Source organism: Eschscholzia californica, unplaced genomic scaffold (genome assembly GCF_041429995.1).
Source record: "Eschscholzia californica isolate CP2 unplaced genomic scaffold, dmEscCali1.0.p SCAF_5, whole genome shotgun sequence".
In the NCBI taxonomy this organism is placed as follows: domain Eukaryota; kingdom Viridiplantae; phylum Streptophyta; class Magnoliopsida; order Ranunculales; family Papaveraceae; genus Eschscholzia; species Eschscholzia californica.
The window spans coordinates 12,155,528-12,173,732 of record NW_028238472.1 but is presented as its reverse complement, the minus strand read 5'-3'; the positions used below and the strand labels follow the sequence as shown (position 1 = coordinate 12,173,732).

Below are 18,205 nucleotides of genomic sequence, written 5' to 3'. Positions count from 1 at the left end.
AGGGCTTGGGCTTATTTTGAGTACTCTAACATCTATTAGTCATAATTAATACTCTAGGAGTATAACTTTTCTCATTTACTTATCAATACATCCAACTTTCACTTCTTACCCATTCATCCAATTTGATAACTCATTTAATACTACATGAATTGGAACAGTTAAGAGTAGGGCAAAAACCACCTTCTTTTGATTATCAACCAGAAGGTCTCTCTATATCTGTCTATTCTCAACTTGAAGTTGTTCAATCTCTTTCCAGTTTGTCTATTATCAACTCTCGCTCATATCTCAATTCCCAAGTATTTAGGGCATCGGACTTACTTTGAGCACTCTAAAATCTGTTATTCTTAATTAGTAATACTTTAGGAGTATAACTTTTCTCATTTACTTATGAATATAGCAATCTTTCACTTCTTACGTATTCACCTAGTTTATTAACTGATTTAATACTACATGAATTGGAACCGTTAGGAGTAGGACAATAACCCTTTTTTTATTATAAACTACATGAATTGGGCCTTTTGACTCGCCAGATTATGAAGGGTACGTGTGTAGAAAATGCCCAAGTCGAGCTTACCTGGCGAGTCAAAACGGGTTCAAGCTATCGAGACTCAGGGTAAGGCCTTCTACTCGAGTCCCGACCTGTTCTACCCGACCAATAATGACGCGGTGAAACTGCCCGAGGACCCTCCCCTTTAGATTCCTCCGATTACCGCCCGTTAATGGGCCGCCCGATAACTAGAGTGTATAGGGCTAACGCCTGAGGTATCATGTCTCTTCAAGAGAGACCCCAGCCGTTGGATCGGAAGAGGCGCCAGATTAAAACCTTAAGACGCCCCTTCATCCCCTTCTTATAGGGCCTCATAACCCCTTCAGTTGTTTCCTACTACGTCACTCTTTATATGAAATTTTTTTTCTAGTTCTCTTCATCTTCCAATCTTCAGACTCTCTGGGTATCTCGCATCCCTCTGTTCTCTATGATCACTTCGAAAATAGTTAGTAACTGGAACCCTGTTTTCCTTTGAGGAACGAACTATTTCATGTTAGATTTTGTTGTCACATTTTTAATCTTATGATTCAAGATGGATTGAGGGTTCCTCATTTCAAAAATATGCTTACACGTTTGAAAGGAAACTTGGAATATATTATTGTCTCTGAAATCCGAAATGCTCAAATTCGAATTCATTGTGTAGTATCTAATGTTGTGCCTAAGAAATTGCAGTAAGATGTGAAACATCGATGGAATTCGACACATCTTATGTTGAAAAATGCAACATGTTGATTAGAAGTCTTTCTTTAATGGAACTAATTGCTTTCATGGGGTTGAATATGTTACTTCAAATTCTATCTTTAGTATTTGGTTTATATTGGAATGGCAAGTTATTGGAATGGTTATCTGATATACCAACTTATTGTTAGTATGATGCTGATTAGAAGAGCAGTCTTACGTTGAAAATGTTGGATAAGAAAATTTTAGGTGATCAGAAGAGCAATCTTACTCCGAAAATGTTGGAGTATTGTATTTGTCTCAAATATTGGTAGGAATGCCAACTTAATGTTAGTATGATGCAGTTTGACCCTTTAAACAACAGATTTCCCAAATCAATTTTCATGAACCGTCCGTCTCAAATTCGTCTCTTGATTAATTAATTTTTTTTTTGTTTATGTTGCCCTTTTTTACGTATAACTTTTTATGCAATCCATATTTTGATGTATTTCTTTTCTTTTATTTTTGTCCTAAATGAATATTAAAATGATAAAAAATTCGCTCTATTTATTTTTTGTTAAGTTTTTGTATCTCAGACTCAGATCAGCGGTCTACCAGAGTCCTATCGGGCTAGCAGGCACTCCTAATGTACACCAAAGCTGTGAGACCGTACAGGCCGAATCTATAAAGACTGCTTCCGGCGAGTACTAGGTGCACTTGCACAAGAGGTGTCAGGCGTGTTGGGACCAATCCTCCGAAAACACATATTTGTACTAGTTGCACGGGAGACTTCATATGTTCGAGCCTTACATTTTGTACTCTAAATAAGAGACCGACTTGGCAAAAACAATCATAATCAGCAACAATGATGTCGCACACTTTACTTGACAAAAGCATTTTTCAATATTTTGTGTGATGACACTCCCAAGGAACCTTGAAAATCTAAAGCAAAACAAGCCCTAAAATTGTCTTGTATATAGAATCCCGTTCTTGGTAGGTCACAAAAATTCAATTACTTGTTACGGTGAAGGGAGATAGAAATGTCATCTAACAATTCAAGTACTTTCTCACATAGTAAAATATTCGATATATCATTAGAAAGATGAAAATATCAAAAAACACAACCATAAAAAAGAGAAGCAGCAAAATCTTCTTAAGAAAACAATTACCCATCCATGTAAATGCTGAAATAAGAAAAAGCAGCATTGTCTCAACACTCAAATTCCGATTATAATAAAAATCCCATCGTCTGAGTAGAATCTAGAAAACATTAATCAACAATTTAATCGAAGGCATCATCATCGTCATCAGGAAGTGGCTGTGCAGCTGCTTGCAATAGTTCTTGTTCATGCCTGCAGAATAAATAAAAACAGAAGAGCTTGAGTTGAATATTCCGACCTTCTACTTTCTCTCCTTTTCACCTTTCCAATTGAACTAGATTTATATACTTGAATTCAGCAAACGGCAGCTAATATAACAAGCCTATTGCTCTCAAGGATAGGCAACCGAAACAATCAATCCCACATTGTCAAGGACGATCCTTCAGACCTGGTTCGTAATATCTCATCTTAGGTACTAGCTAAGCTTTCCTAGGTTTTCCGAGTGCTTTTTGGCCTCTAAGAGGAGAGACATTGGTCGGGTGAGGGCAAGCTTTTGCCAAGGAAGACCTTGTATATTGGTACCAAATCCTAAGACCACCTAGAAGTAGAATCTGCTAAGGAGATAAGCTAAGGAATACAATATGTTGCCTTAAATTGTAATAAACATAACCGAAGAAAGCAAGCACAAAACAAGCAAAATAAAAATGTTAAACTTGGGCTATAATTTGTGTCCTAGGGATCCAGTTTCAGTGACAAATATCACTAAGGTTCTTCCTAGTACACCATTTTAACAGAGTACCATGGAAGAAATGCAAGAAAAAAATGTTTAGGCAGTGCAAAGAACATGAAGAAGAATAAAAACATACTTCTCTTGTGCTGCCATGTCAATTTGAACTTCAGGAGGAGCAAGAGCCGGTGATTCGACAAAGTGTAGGGTCGCATCACTGTATAACACGACATATAGGAAAAGTAAGTACAAGATTACCAACAAATATGAGCATCATCAGATAAAACAAGTCATTTTTAACAGTACCCTGCAAGCTTTCTGGCTAGATACAAGAAAGGCTTCTCGAAGTTGTAGTTACTCTTTGCAGATATCTCGTAGTACTGGAGATTTTTCTTCCTGTGGAAGGTGACTTGTTTTGCTTTTACTTGCCTGTTCTTAACATCAACCTTGTTTCCACAAAGAACAATTGGGATGTTCTCGCATACCCTAACAAATACCAAATTCAAACATGCTCAAATGTGATGATTAAGCAAAAGGATGTCTTTAAATAATCAGCAAAGCCCTAATAGGCGAATAAATGAAATTATCAATCATACCTGCAGAGATCCCTGTGCCATGTTGGGACATTCTTATATGTCAAGCGAGCAGTAACATCGAACATAATGATTGCACATTGCCCATGAATACTGCAAGAAAATGAGAACTATGTGTTAAGAGTAAAATAAATACTCCGTAACAGTTTGCCATGATTCCTAGGGTTCGACTTAAAATACGGGTACTCTTTCTAACAATACAATCCACACTATAACACAGTGAACAGCCAAAAAAATTAAGCTCTACCAAGAGCAAGGAACATAATGTACACTCGTCGAGAACTAATCTATCAAAGTCACAAATCTAAATCAAACACAGAAAGGCAAAATAGAAATAGATACAAGGAAACTAGTTGGCCTTTTGGGAATCAACAACTAAAAACTTCTAGGGCAGTTGAAACACAAAAAGATTGAAACTTTAAAGCATTGGTCTAAAAATTCCCCAAAAAAGTATCTTGTGTGTTTCTGTTAAATAGGTATTCAGATTATGTACAACTACTTGCTATTAACCTAATCAAATGATAAAAAAACACAACCTTTGGGGTTGTGACAGAATGGAAAATAGTTTTCCATCAAAAAAACTGGGAAACTTACTAATATCCATCTCTAAGTCCACCAAATTTCTCCTGACCAGCTGTATCCCAGCAGTAGAATCTGATCGGTCCACAGTTTGTGTGGAAATCCAATGGATGAACTTCAACACCAATCGTAGCTACAAAAATATCAAAACTTTCAGTATTTCTAATCAAAATTTCAACAATCAAAACATTATTATAACTATCAATCCAATTCAAAACGATCTAATAATACTCACGTTCATATTTCTTCTCAAATTCACCAGTAAGATGTCTCTTCACAAAGGTAGTCTTTCCTGAATAAATCAAAACAGATCTCTCAGGATTATTAACACAGAAACTAAACAACATCATTAAGATGAAAACCTAGCGAAAAAATGAAAAGATTGATTACCAGTTCCACCATCACCGACGATCACAAGCTTAAAACTAGGGTATGAAACAGTTTGTTGGTTTGGAAGCGCCTAGAATAATAATAAAAAAAAAGATTTACATACATTAGTAGGGAAGATCATGAAGAAAATAAAAACCCTAACTTTTAGAAGAAAATCAAAACCCTAATTTAAGAAAGAAAATGAAAGAGATGAAGAAAATCCAAGTACCATATTTTCGCCGCCTCTTGTTTGCTGGTTCTTGTGTGAAATTTGAATGTCATGACTAAAAGAAGGGTTTTTGAGGGTTTATAAAGACAGAAAGAAAGGGATCTAGAAACAGCATCTCGCTTTCTTTTGACGCGATATTTGTCACCGTTGGATTGTATTCTCCTTTAAACCGTCACTTTAATCGAGACTGTCCGTTTCAACCAAGTACAACTTTTCTTTCCACATCGAGGACGGGATAGCTTTGAGACTTCGGAGTCCAATACTCAAAATGAGTCAACGACTACCAAAATCAGCCCCTTTCATGGGCTAACCATTAAGTCAAGAAGAAATTAGAGGCGTCCACCAGTCTTTAATGTAGTGGTTGGACACCCCTCTTAAGGTCATGAAGTCGTGAGATCGAGTCGCGGTGGAAGCAGTTTGCCATCAGATTTATCCCATGTAGTTTAGGTTATAAATAATGTAATAATTTGTCGGTTTTTAGGCCTCTTTATTGTTAGACTTTAGGTCCCTTTCATTCATGGTTTAAAAGTAGGCGGTTATCATGCTTATTACTGTTGTTCTCTGGTTATTAATCGATAAGTCGATTTATCTCTGTCTTGGCTTAATTTAGACAGAGTTTCCTTTCTCTAACTTATAGAGAGATAAACTAATAAGGAATAATGATTAATCAATATTCCTTCTTTCGGGCTAACCGAGATAGGTGGTAATGTAGTCGAGGCAAGAATAAATTCTCTTTCCTTAAGACATTTTACACCCCCGTAACAGTACCAAACGTTAGGGTGAATGCCTTCGGGATACAACGACTAACCTTTCAGAATTTTAAGATGGTACTTCTATATTCTGAAAGCGGACGAACCTTTGTCAGTATTATGAGCTCTTGGACTAATGCGGATGATCTTCTAGATGCTTCTGAAATTCAAATTTCACTCGAGACTTCTTTCTTCCTTTTTCAGATATTCTAGTCTAACCAGAACCTCTAGAAAATACTTCTTTAATTAGATATTCTAGGCTAACCAGAACCTCTAATTGTTAGAAGGGAAGAGAAGAAGAGAATGAATTGAATTGATGATAAATGAAGTGAGTTTGGGTGGTATTTATAGGAATTGAGTGGTCACATTAGTTTGGGACACATCTCTAGTGTTTTGGGGACACATCTCTAGAGTTTTCCCAAAACTCTTGGTTTTTAGGGACACAACTCTTTGAGAAAAGTTGGTTATATAACTGGGATTTTCGGGTGGATTTTAGGCCATCAGATTCAGCTAAAAAACTCGGCCAGAATCTGATCCGTCAGATCATACCGAATCTGTCCCACAGATGAATAACCGACCGTTAGATGTAGCCTTACGCGTGCCCGAACACGGAGTGAACGCCAGATGTCGGATCTGGCGCAAACCCGCGCGATGAACGCTGGCCGTTCAGATTTGAGCGCGTCCTCTTCGCGCAAATGCCCCTCAACTTGACTTGTCCTCTTTGGCGATTTAGTCCTTATTTAACCGTTCTTCGTCCAAACTTTAAACTTGAATTTCTCATTCATCCGGAATCGGATTCGAGTGATTCTTGGCTCTAAATTGTAGAGCTCGACGAGACGAACGCAATGGCGCGTTCCGTTTCTGAGTTTGACGAGTCGGCTCGAGCCAAAATAGACTCCGATTCCAACAATCCCCCACATGAATGAAAATTTGAGGTTTTATGCTATGATATATGCAGACATACTATACTGACAGACTGACACTGACAGAGCTCATAAGCGGAACTTCGCTGCATCGGAAGAAGGTAGTCTTTCGACTTTGAACCTTTCCTAGTGAATAACTACAAGGTCTACAAGGACGGCAGTGAACTTTACGTCTTGAACTGAGTCCTGGGAATTGTAATCCAAAATAGCTATCACACAGCTAATCCCTTACTTACTTAGGTTCTCGGTTGTGTTCATTTCGGCCCTGAACATTCCCGATTTCGTGTGTGCTTTAGAGAAGTCGGCCTAGACGACCTTCCCATAGAACCGGCATCAATTCACACACATATAGGTTATCCGTAATAAGGTATCCTGCTATACCTCACGTTAGAATCAAGTTCTAAGTTTTCGGATTCATTAAAAGCTTAATGTTTAACCTCTCAATGCAGGTAACACTGTTGTCATCCTAGGAATGGGTAAGAGATAGAGATCTCTTACAGTGTTACTGTCGAGTCAGGATATAGCTTCAGTTGCCCTTTGAACCTAGATCGTGGGATCTCCAGTCATCTAGGTAGGGTTTCACCATGCCTTTACTCATTTACTTTAGGCGTTAGCCCCATTCCCCTTGATGATGCAACTACTAACTCTCTAGATAACCCTTTTTTAAATGGATCCGCTAGGTTATCTTTGGATCTTATATAATTTATAGTTATGATCCCTTCAGAGAGAAGTTGCTTAACGGTATTATGTCTCCGACGAATGTGTCGAGACTTACCGTTGTACATCTTGCTTTGTGCCAGTGCAATCGCTGCTTGGTTATCGCAGTGTATGTTGATTGCAGGCACCGGCTTTGGCCATATTGGAATATCTTCAAGGAATTGTCGCAGCCATTCTGCTTCTTCCCCTGCTTTATCTAGAGCTATGAATTCTGAATCCATTGTCGATCGAGCAATGCACGTTTGCTTCGAAGATTTCCAAGATATGGCAGCCCCTCCCAGTGTAAACACATATCCACTGGTTGACTTAGTGTCGTCGGTATCTGATATCCAATTTGCATCTGCATATCCCTCTAAGACTGCGGGATATGTGGTATAATGGAGTCCGTACTCCTTCGTCTTTCTTAGATACCGTAACACTCTCGTTATGGCGTTCCAATGTGTGTTATTCGGGTTACTCGTAAATCTACTTAGCTTACTGACTGAGTAGGCTATGTCGGGTCGAGTACAGTTCATTAGGTACATCAGACTTCCAATAATCCGAGAGTACTCTAATTGTCTTACTGCGTTCCCCGTATTCTTCATTAAATGAATACTTGGATCTATCGGAGTATTCGCCATTTTTAGGTCATTTTTGCTGAATTTTTCTAAGATTTTCTCAACGTAATGTGTTTGAGATAAACTTATCCCTTCAGCAGTCTTGGAAACCTTAATTCCAAGAATGACCTCCGCTTTCCCTAAATCTTTCATGTCGAAAGTTTTTGAAAGCATCTTTTTAGTTGTATTAATGACATCTAAATTATTTCCCATAATTAGCATGTCATCTACATACAAACATAGAATAACACATCCTTTCGCAGTTACCTTTGTATAGACACATTTATCACATTCGTTGATCTTGAAACCGTTTGATAATAATGTGTCATCAAACTTTAAGTGCCACTGCTTTGGAGCTTGCTTTAGCCCATATAGTGATTTCACTAATCTACACACTTTCTTTTCTTGTCCCGGAGCTATGAACCCTTCTGGTTGGTTCATATAAATTTCTTCTTCGAGTTGTCCGTTTAAGAAAGCGGTTTTCACATCCATCTGATGAATTTCTAGATTATATAAGGATGCTATAGCTACTAACACTCTTATTGAGGTGATTCGACTAACTGGAGAATAGGTGTCGAAATAATCTAACCCTTCTTTTTGTCGGAATCCCTGTGCGACAAGTCTTGCTTTATACTTGTCTATAGATCCATCCGTTTTCAATTTTCTTTTGAAAATCCATTTGCAGCCCAGAGGCTTGCAACCCGGTGGGAGGTCTACTAGCTCCCATGTATGATTTTGCATGATGGATTCTATTTCACTATTAACAGCTTCTTTCCAGAATGGAGCTTCTGGAGTAGTCATTGCTTCTGTGAAGGTTTGAGGTTCATTTTCTATCATATAGGTTAGAAAATCAGGACCAAATGTCTTAGCTTTCTTTGTCCTTTTGCCTCTTCGAGGTTCGAGTGTTGTTTCCTCGATTTCCATATCATCTTCTTTAGATGTTTCTAGATTTTCCTCTTCCTCATCTCTTACACGTTTTCTACTTTCAGATGAGACTTCTGAATTCTGTTTGAAAGGAAAGATGTGTTCAAAGAACTTAGCATCTCTCGATTCCAGAATGGTGTTTACGTGTATATCTTCGATTTCAGACTTCTGTACTAGAAATCTATAGGCGCCACTATTTATTGCGGGCCCTATGTATACACAGTCCACAGTTTTAGGTCCTATCTTGACCTGTTTAGTAGGAGGAACTAATACCTTTGCTAGGCACCCCCACACTTTCGTGTATTTAAAAGATGGCATCCTCCCTTTCCATAATTCATATGGAATTTTACCGGTTTTTCTATGGGGTAACTTATTTAATAAGTGATTCGCCGATAATATCGCCTCCCCCCACAAGTTCTGAGGTAAACCAGAACTTATTAAGAAAGCGTTCATCATTTCTTTTAACGTTCTGTTTTTCCGTTCTGCTACACCATTTTGTTGAGGTGTATAAGGAGCCGTCGTTTGATGAACTATGCCATTCTTCGCACATATCTCGGCGAAAGGAGATTCATACTCTCCACCTCGATCGCTCCTCAAAGTCTTAATCTTTTTATTAAGTTGAGTTTCCACTTCGGTTTTATAAAGCTCGAACTTATCGATTGCTTCATCCTTACTCCTTAGTAAGTAAACATAACAAAACCAAGTGGAGTCATCGATAAAGGTGATGAAGTACTTTTTACCACCTTTGGTTTGAACCATCTTTAAGTCACAGAGATCACTGTGAATTAAGTCTAGAGGTTCTGTGTCTCGTTCTATTGATTTGAACGATGTCTTAGTCATCTTTGATTCTACACATGTTTGACATGTTCGTTTTGAATCAATTTTGACTTTCGGAATTAACTCTAAGTTCATTAATTTCTTTAATGACTTGTTATTCACATGTCCTAGTCTTTCATGCCAAATATTAAAAGACTCAGCAATATAAACGAAATTATTAATTTTATTAATAATAGACGCCTTTGGCGTTACAGAGGTTACATTTAGTTTAAATAACCTCCCACATAAGTAGCCCTTCCCAACATACATCCCATTCTTAGACAAGACGAAGTTGTTTGACTCAAAGACTAGTTTGAACCCATTCTTACTTAGAAGAGAACCAGAAACCAGATTCTTTCGGATATCTGGAGCATGAAGTACATCGTTCAAAGTTACTTCCTTTCCTGAAGTGAACTTTAGTATGATCTTCCCTTTTCCTCTGACCAGGGTGGTTGAGTCGTTTCCCATGAACAGGGTTTCTCCTTCACTTATTTCGTTATAAGAGGAGAAGAGGCCTTTGTCACCACAAATGTGACGAGTTGCTCCGGTGTCGACCCACCATTCTCTCTGGTTGTTAACCAGGTTGACTTCAGATACCACTGCACAGAGGTTCAAGTTCTGAAGTTTCTCAGTCACTTCTTCGGCTTCAGTAACCCTAGCACATAGATTCTGAGTTTCGGTATCTTCTATCAGCGAGGCTTGGTCATTCGGCTTCTTATGTCTTTTGCCGGTTTTGGAACGACAATCCTTTGCCATATGGCCTCGTTTGCCACAGTTGTAGCATTGGCCGAACCTCGTCTTTTTCTTCGGCTTTCCTCCGTCTTTAGACAGATGCTTACGCTTCTTACTTGGACCAGTCTCTACGACGTTCACATTCGAGAGTCTTTCAGAGTTCTTCTCGGCAGTGCGACTGTCCTCTTCGATTCGAAGCTTTAGGATGAGTTCTTCAAGGCTCATATCCTTATTCTTGTGGCGGAGATAATTTTTGAAGTCTTTCCACCCCGTGGGTAATTTTTCAATCAGAGCTCGGACCTGGAAAGGTTCATTCGTTATCATGTTCTCTGCCTGTAGTTCCTGTAGGAGACTCTGCAGTTCCTGGACTTGGGTCATAACTGGTTTTGAATCAGTCATCTTGTAGTCCAAGAATCGTCCTACGATGAACTTTTTGACACCCGCCTTTTCAGTCTTATATTTATTGATAAGGGTGTCCCACAGTTGTTTAGATGTTTCTATAACCGAATATAGATTATAGAGTCCGTCATCTAAACTGTTCAGGATATAGTTCTTGCACAAGAAGTCTTCTTGTTTCCATGCATCTATTTCAGCAGTACGTTGTGCCTCATCCTCTATTTCTGCATGGGTGGGTCTCTCTTCGGTTAAGTATTTAACCAGACCCAATGTCGTTAGGTAGAACATCATCTTCAACTTCCATCGGTTGAAGTCAGTTCCCTTGAACTTCTCTGGTTTTTCCCCATTGTTTGTGTTAGGCGGAATAACTCGTAGAGTGGTTCTTGTTCGTGCCATTTCCTTTTCTGAAACACACAGAAAGTATACCAAATTAATATCTTATAACCAGAGAAATAATCGCTGTAAAATGTCTTAAGATTGTTGTTCTCTGGTTATTAATCGATAAGTCGATTTATCTCTGTCTTGGCTTAATTTAGACAGAGTTTCCTTTCTCTAACTTATAGAGAGATAAACTAATAAGGAATAATGATTAATCAATATTCCTTCTTTCGGGCTAACCGAGATAGGTGGTAATGTAGTCGAGGCAAGAATAAATTCTCTTTCTTTAAGACATTTTACACCCCCGTAACAGTACCAAACGTTAGGGTGAATGCCTTCGGGATACAACGACTAACCTTTCAGAATTTTAAGATGGTACTTCTATATTCTGAAAGCGGACGAACCTTTGTCAGTATTATGAGCTCTTGGACTAATGCGGATGATCTTCTAGATGCTTCTGAAATTCAAATTTCACTCGAGACTTCTTTCTTCCTTTTCCAGATATTCTAGTCTAACCAGAACCTCTAGAAAATACTTCTTTAATTAGATATTCTAGGCTAACCAGAACCTCTAATTGTTAGAAGGGAAGAGAAGAAGAGAATGAATTGAATTGATGATAAATGAAGTGAGTTTGGGTGGTATTTATAGGAATTGAGTGGTCACATTAGTTTGGGACACATCTCTAGTGTTTTGGGGACACATCTCTAGAGTTTTGGGACAAAACTCTTGGTTTTTAGGGACAAAACTCTTGGTTTTTAGGGACACAACTCTTTGAGAAAAGTTGGTTATATAACTGGGATTTTCGGGTGGATTTTAGGCCATCAGATTCAGCTAAAAAACTCGGCCAGAATCTGATCCGTCAGATCATACCGAATCTGTCCCACAGATGAATAACCGACCGTTAGATGTAGCCTTACGCGTGCCCGAACACGGAGTGAACGCCAGATGTCGGATCTGGCGCAAACCCGCGCGATGAACGCTGGCCGTTCAGATTTGAGCGCGTCCTCTTCGCGCAAATGCCCCTCAACTTGACTTGTCCTCTTTGGCGATTTAGTCCTTATTTAACCGTTCTTCGTCCAAACTTTAAACTTGAATTTCTCATTCATCCGGAATCGGATTCGAGTGATTCTTGGCTCTAAATTGTAGAGCTCGACGAGACGAACGCAATGGCGCGTTCCGTTTCTGAGTTTGACGAGTCGGCTCGAGCCAAAATAGGCTCCGATTCCAACAATTACATCTTTATGATGTATCAATGCCTTGTGACGATTAACGAAGATCGTAGTCGAATTCTAAAAAAAAAAAATTAGAGGCGGATCCAAATTGCCAAAATTGTTAGGCCCAAGATGAGAGCAAATTTTTTTCTAATACCTCAACCCTCTTCTCTTTTTAAACTTTTTGTTTCTCTCTCTCTGTGCCTTTGTATCCCCTAATTCTCTCAATTTTCACCCTCTAGATTTTTTGCGTGTTGGGTTTTTCTTCAAGAATCCAAATGCTCCCGTCACGAAATATCTTCAAAACATTTAACTGTTTAAATTGGATTCGTTTTTTTATAGAGATATTGATCACCGACCAGTTTAGATTATGATTTTGGAGAGAGGTTCATTAGTTTAAGAGAGGGATTCGTTAGTTTAAGAGAGAGATTTATCACCAAGTTGGGATCTGATTTTTTTTATCTCTCCACTAGTACAACAAGCTTAAAATCAACATAAGGGTTACCGAAATTCTTCTTTAGGGTGAAGATCTAAATTCAAGACCCAAATTTTGTTGAATGTCTTATTACGACAACACATACAACACCTTAAACCAGCAGATTCAAGACCATGGGAGTTGAAGAATCAGATTCAGAAGATTTCGTTATTTTTTATTTCGGTTTTTAAAGGCTTGAAGATAAATTATATATATTTTTTTGTGTGTATGAGGATGTTGATGATATGAGGAATGATTGTCTATTTTTTCTAGTGTGATGTTGATGATGAAGAAGATGATGATGATAAAGAGGGATTGGTTTGTAATTCATTTGTTGATGTTTTTAAATTTGATATTAATCTTGTTAAGATCTTTAAGAAAAAGTTTATAGGACATAGTCATATGTATAGTAGGGGACATTAGATGTACATAACAAAATGTACTATACTTTCTTCCCAGAAAATATAAGAATTTTGAAAAGTGTATATGACATAATCGTATGTAAATTATATTTGATTATGTACTAAAAAATGTCACATACTTTATCTCCAGAGAACGTAAGAAGGGTGCTTCTAAAGGCACCGGATCAAAAGGTTGTTAGCATCCGAAAATTTTAGTGACTCGGGTCAATATTTATCTCCAGAGAACGTAAGAAGGGTGCTTCTAAAGGCACCAGATCAAAAGGCTGTTAGCATCCGAAAATTTTAGTGACTCGGGTCAATGACTATTGACCCGAGTTCTCTATAAGCACCGGTTTTTAATGTAGGTAACGTTCACCTTCGTTTGCTTCTTCCATCTTCAAGATACTATCCTCACAAGAGATCAAAACGATATGTATTCAAGATACTATCCCCCAAAGGTTTAAGAGTCAATATAACACAATGAGTGACTCCCCATTCTTTCTCTCGCTATCTACTTTCTCTCTCTAGAAAGAAAAGTTCTCACCCTCTCTTCAATTTTCATAGTCTATTCTTTCTCTGAAATCAAACTCATTTTGATCAAGATGTTTCGTATAAGCAACAACTTAGTTGGTGTTTTAAACTTTTTGACATTTCTTCTTTCGATTCCCATCTTGGGTGGAGGAATTTGGTCAAGTACAAAAGCAAATACAGATTGTGAGAAGTTTTTAGAAAAACCCATTATTGCTTTAGGTGTATTTCTTTTGTTAATCTCACTTGCTGGTTTGGTTGGTGCTTGTTGTCGTGTTTCATGGCTTCTTTGGGTTTATCTACTTGTTATGTTCATCCTCATTGTTCTTTCTTTTCTCTTTCACCATATTTGCTTTTGTTGTTACAAATAAAGATGTTGGTGAAGTTGTTTCAGGAAGAGGGTATAAAGAATATAGATTAGGGGATTATTCAAATTGGTTACAAAATAGGGTTAATAATAATAAGAATTGGAATAGGATTAAAAGTTGTTTACAAGATGGAAAAGTTTGTAAAAGTTTAGATGAAACTAAAGATCGTTAAGATGTCTTCTTTAAGAAGAATTTGAAATTCCCAATTTGATTCAGATTTTGTGAGTGATGGATGGAGGGGTTAGGGTTAAGTTGGCTTTGACCGGTGCCTACATAGTTGTACAGTGCTAACAGAGAAAGGAGCAGTTGCGTCTGGTGCTAATAGAGATGGATGCTACCAGTCTTTTGACCCCGTGCCTTTAGAAGCACCCACGTAAGAAATGTGGAAAGTGTATAGGAAAAATCATATGTATAATACATTTGATTATGTATTGTGCGTAGTAAGATATCCTATATCTACAAATGATAGAAAGTATATCAAATTTGAAAGTGTGTAGGGCATAATCATAATTACAATACAAGACATTAGATTATTTACTTTACATAACAAAATATTTTGTACTTTCTTCCCATAAAGTGGAAGAATTTTGAAAAGTGTAGAGGACATAATCATATTCACAGTATATGACATTTGATTATATACTGTACATAACAAAATTTCCTATACTTCCCCCCCCCCCCTATAAAGTTTAAGAAATTTGGAAAGTATATAAGGTGTCATCATACGTATAGTACATGACATTTCATTATATACTGTATATAACAAAATGTTTTATACTTTCTCTCTAGAAAGTGTAAGAAATTTAAAAAGTGTATAGAGCATAATCATATGAAAAAGTCTAAACATTACGAAAAAAAATGTTAGGGAACAAGAAAATCAGATAAATTTTAGATAGTAATAATATGTGGTTAACGCTAAATTGTATTTTCGATTTTTCTGATCCATTGAACTGCGAATTACAACAAGTCACATAGAATTTATGGCCACAATATCTCTAATTTTTCTTGTTCCCTAAAATTACTCTTACGAAAACATGTTAGCAGAAATTCGAGATTGTATGTCTGTACGACCGGCTAAACTGAATGAACTACACATAAACTACGCAAAACGTCTTACTCTAGTGTATAGTTCAAATATTTAGTTTGCCAAATATACCTAGTTGATTAGGCAATGTTTTTTATGTATAAACTGTTAGATACAAGGTCTAGTTTTTAGTTAGTTTATAGTTTTTATTTTGTTGAAACTATTAAATTTCATTAAAGAACCAGATTATTATTACAATACATTTGAACTAAAAGTACGGAACATTCTTCCAGGTCTTCGATCTATTTTTCTTCCGCGCCCATTTTGCTAGTTTATCAACTTGGGTATTCTGAGCCCTTTTTGTGTGATTGAGTTTGACGTTAGTCATACGCCTTATGATTTCCTTAATTTTCCTGATGTGTATCTTCGATTGCCATTGGATGGTGTGCCTTGGGTTCTTCAGATGTTTTATGAGGTTGATATTATCACTTTCTAGGATGATGGATTGGTGATTATTATTCTCTGCCCATTGGATGTCGTTTAAGATAGCTATAGCTTCACTTTCTTCACTGTTCCGTGCACGGGTTGAAGTAACTTGAGCTCCAACAAACTGTGACTGAGCATTGTGTGCAATAAGACTAATACCTATATTAGAGTTAATATCAATAAAAGATGCATCCACGTTAATTTTCAAGAATGGAGTATTTGGGGGTTGCCATTTATCTTGGCTATATAACACCTGTTTTGCCTGGGTTATGGGAGTTCTTGGAAAACCCTTAATTGTATTAATCACCGAACTAGTATCATTAATGGTGTGTTGGAAGCAGTGATCGCATCTAGTTTTCCATATGTGTCATAAGATTGTGACAAAATGTATATCATTCTGAGTATAACAACTTTGGGTTTTATCCTACCAAGAGAAAATCCAATATGTTAAGGAGACAATACTTTCAGAAACAATATTAAAGTAAAATCAAATGTTTTTCACTAAGGGACAGTGTAATAATGCATGTTTGATAGTTTCGTTTTCCGCGCAATGTGGACAGTTGTATATGTTACCTATATACTTACCTATTCGGTGACGCACAGGAAGTGCTTTCGTGCAGATCTTCCAAATGAACAGTTTGATACGAGGTATGGTGGGGAGAGACCATATAAAGTTCCAATTGACTGGGGTATCAGGCAGTGGTTGGTTAGTAAGACTTATTAGGTGTTGGTACATGGATTTGACAGTGAAATTTCCTGATTGAGTAAGAGTCCATTTGATTTCATCTTGACCTTCAGAGTGTAGGGGAATGGTTTTAATGAGGTTTTTTGTAGGTTCATCAAAAGTAGCATTGAGGGTGTCATCATTCCATTGGTTGTTCGTGATGAGTTCAGAGACTTTGGTGAGAGGGGAATTGTTAGAGTTTTGGATGAGATTGTTAGTGTTAGGGATCCAGTTGTCAGTCCAGATATTGATATTTTGACCCGTGAAAGTGTCAAGTTGGTCGTAGTGTTTTTTGGTTTTTTCCAGTTCCACGAATGGTGAGCTTTGACTGGCCCAGGAGTATTAGTTCTGGGGAAGTATTTGGCTTTCAGAAATTGGGTCCAAAGAGAGTCGGGTTCAGTTTTAAGAAGCCAGGCCAGTTTATTAAGAAGGGATGTGTTATCCAGATGAGGGTCATGGATACCTAGTCCCCCATGTTGCTTAGGGAGTCAAATATGTGACCATGCTTTGGTACATATGCCTTTGGACTTTCCCCACCAGAAGGACTTTTGTAAAGTCGATATGCTTTTGCTAACGCTTTTTGGGATTGTGAAGCATTGCATCTGATATCGGGGAACGACCGAGGCTACAACTGCGATTACAACTGTGCGGCCAGCTTGGGAAAGGAAGGAATGATTTCACTTGGAGAGTTGGCTTTGATTTGCTCCAGAATGTGGAGAAAGATTTTGGTTTTGTGAGCGCCGATGAAGAGTTGGGCTCCAAGTTATTTTTCAGAAGTGGAAGCATATTTAACTTTAAGTGTGCGCATGATGATTCTTTTAAACTTTGGGTGAGAGCTTTTGGAGAAGAAGATGTTAGATTTAGTATAGTTAATAGTTGGTCCTGATGAGGAGCAGAAGATGTTTAATATATGTTTGAGATCGGAATGTTGTCTATTGAGTTACGACCAAATATAATGCAGTCATCTGCAAATAATAGGTGAGAGATAGTTAGTTTATAGTTGCTTACTTTATAATAGTTTTAGAAGTTATCCTAACCCCCATTTTATTTACTTTACTACCAAGCTCTAAATAATCTTAGAAGTTACACATAAATATTACAATAAATGATAAATATGTTATAATTTTGTATCTGGACTCACGGATATTAGGTTGGAGATCTATAGAGACAATAATGAGGCTACACAAATGTGTCTAAACTATGTAATAACTAAAAGACAATATTGAGGCTACACAAATGTGTAAGTAAACGCCTACACAAATGTGTAAGTAAACGCATTATGACTGTTGAAAAGTCATTTTGGTGGGGTAAGTCTAAGAGTATTTGTACTAAGGCCTGGACCTCTATTTGTCGGCCTAAAAAAGAAGGAGGCCTGGGTATTCACCTTCCGGATCTAGATAATAAAGCTTTTCTCAGTAAACTCGCATGGAGATTACGCACGGAGCCTAAAGCTGCATGGGTCCAACTGTTAAAGGCCAAATATTTTCCTAATACAGATACTCCAGGTCGTAGTAAAAATCACCATTCCTGGATTTGGAAGAATATCAATAAAGTTTACAATCAAGTTCAAGATCTGGCATGTTGGGAAATTCAGTCGGGTACAGAGGTCAACATCTGGAAGGACAAATGGATTCCAAATCTTCACTCTCCTCCTCATAACCATAATAACTCGAGCCTTGTCAAGGTCTCACAACTTATTACGAATAATAATTGGAATGAGAACATCCTTATGGAAACGTTTGGTATGACTACTAGAAACCTGATTAAAACTATCCCCATAGATAGTAACGGGAATGATCATATTAGATGGCAACTTACAGAGTCAGGAAAATTCACAGTGAAGTCCATGTATAATCATCTGAGAAATAGCATTATCACTACCCCTTCTACCAGCTATCACTGGAATTTCATTTGGTCGATCCCCACCATTCCACGTATCCAACTCTTCATCTGGAA

The 18,205-nt window shown here is 37.5% G+C and overlaps 1 protein-coding gene and 1 pseudogene across 1 annotated transcript; one reads left to right on the top strand and one right to left on the bottom strand.

The window, feature by feature from the left end:
• Positions 1-2,276: 2,276 nt before the first annotated feature.
• On the bottom strand, positions 2,277-4,980 carry LOC147537123 (GTP-binding nuclear protein Ran-B1-like). Its single transcript, XM_086639753.1, has 8 exons — positions 4,802-4,980; positions 4,594-4,663; positions 4,439-4,495; positions 4,219-4,336; positions 3,628-3,717; positions 3,338-3,517; positions 3,171-3,248; positions 2,277-2,556 (listed from the first exon to the last, which is right to left on the bottom strand). The coding sequence occupies exons 1-8, from the start codon at positions 4,802-4,804 to the stop codon at positions 2,487-2,489; spliced, it is 666 nt and encodes a 221-aa protein (XP_086495879.1). The 5' UTR covers positions 4,805-4,980; the 3' UTR covers positions 2,277-2,486.
• An 8,741-nt stretch (positions 4,981-13,721) lies between these two features.
• Positions 13,722-14,187, top strand: LOC147537122 (tetraspanin-8 pseudogene; annotated as a pseudogene).
• Positions 14,188-18,205: the final 4,018 nt, after the last annotated feature.

Excerpts from the sequence above, each read along its gene's own strand:
- LOC147537123 (XM_086639753.1), bottom strand. Across the intron at positions 4,337-4,438 it reads ATTTGAGAAGAAATATGAAC|CTACGATTGGTGTTGAAGTT; the intron begins GTGAGTATTATT and ends ATATTTTTGTAG. Across the intron at positions 3,518-3,627 it reads TGGCACAGGGATCTCTGCAG|GGTATGCGAGAACATCCCAA; the intron begins GTATGATTGATA and ends GGTATTTGTTAG.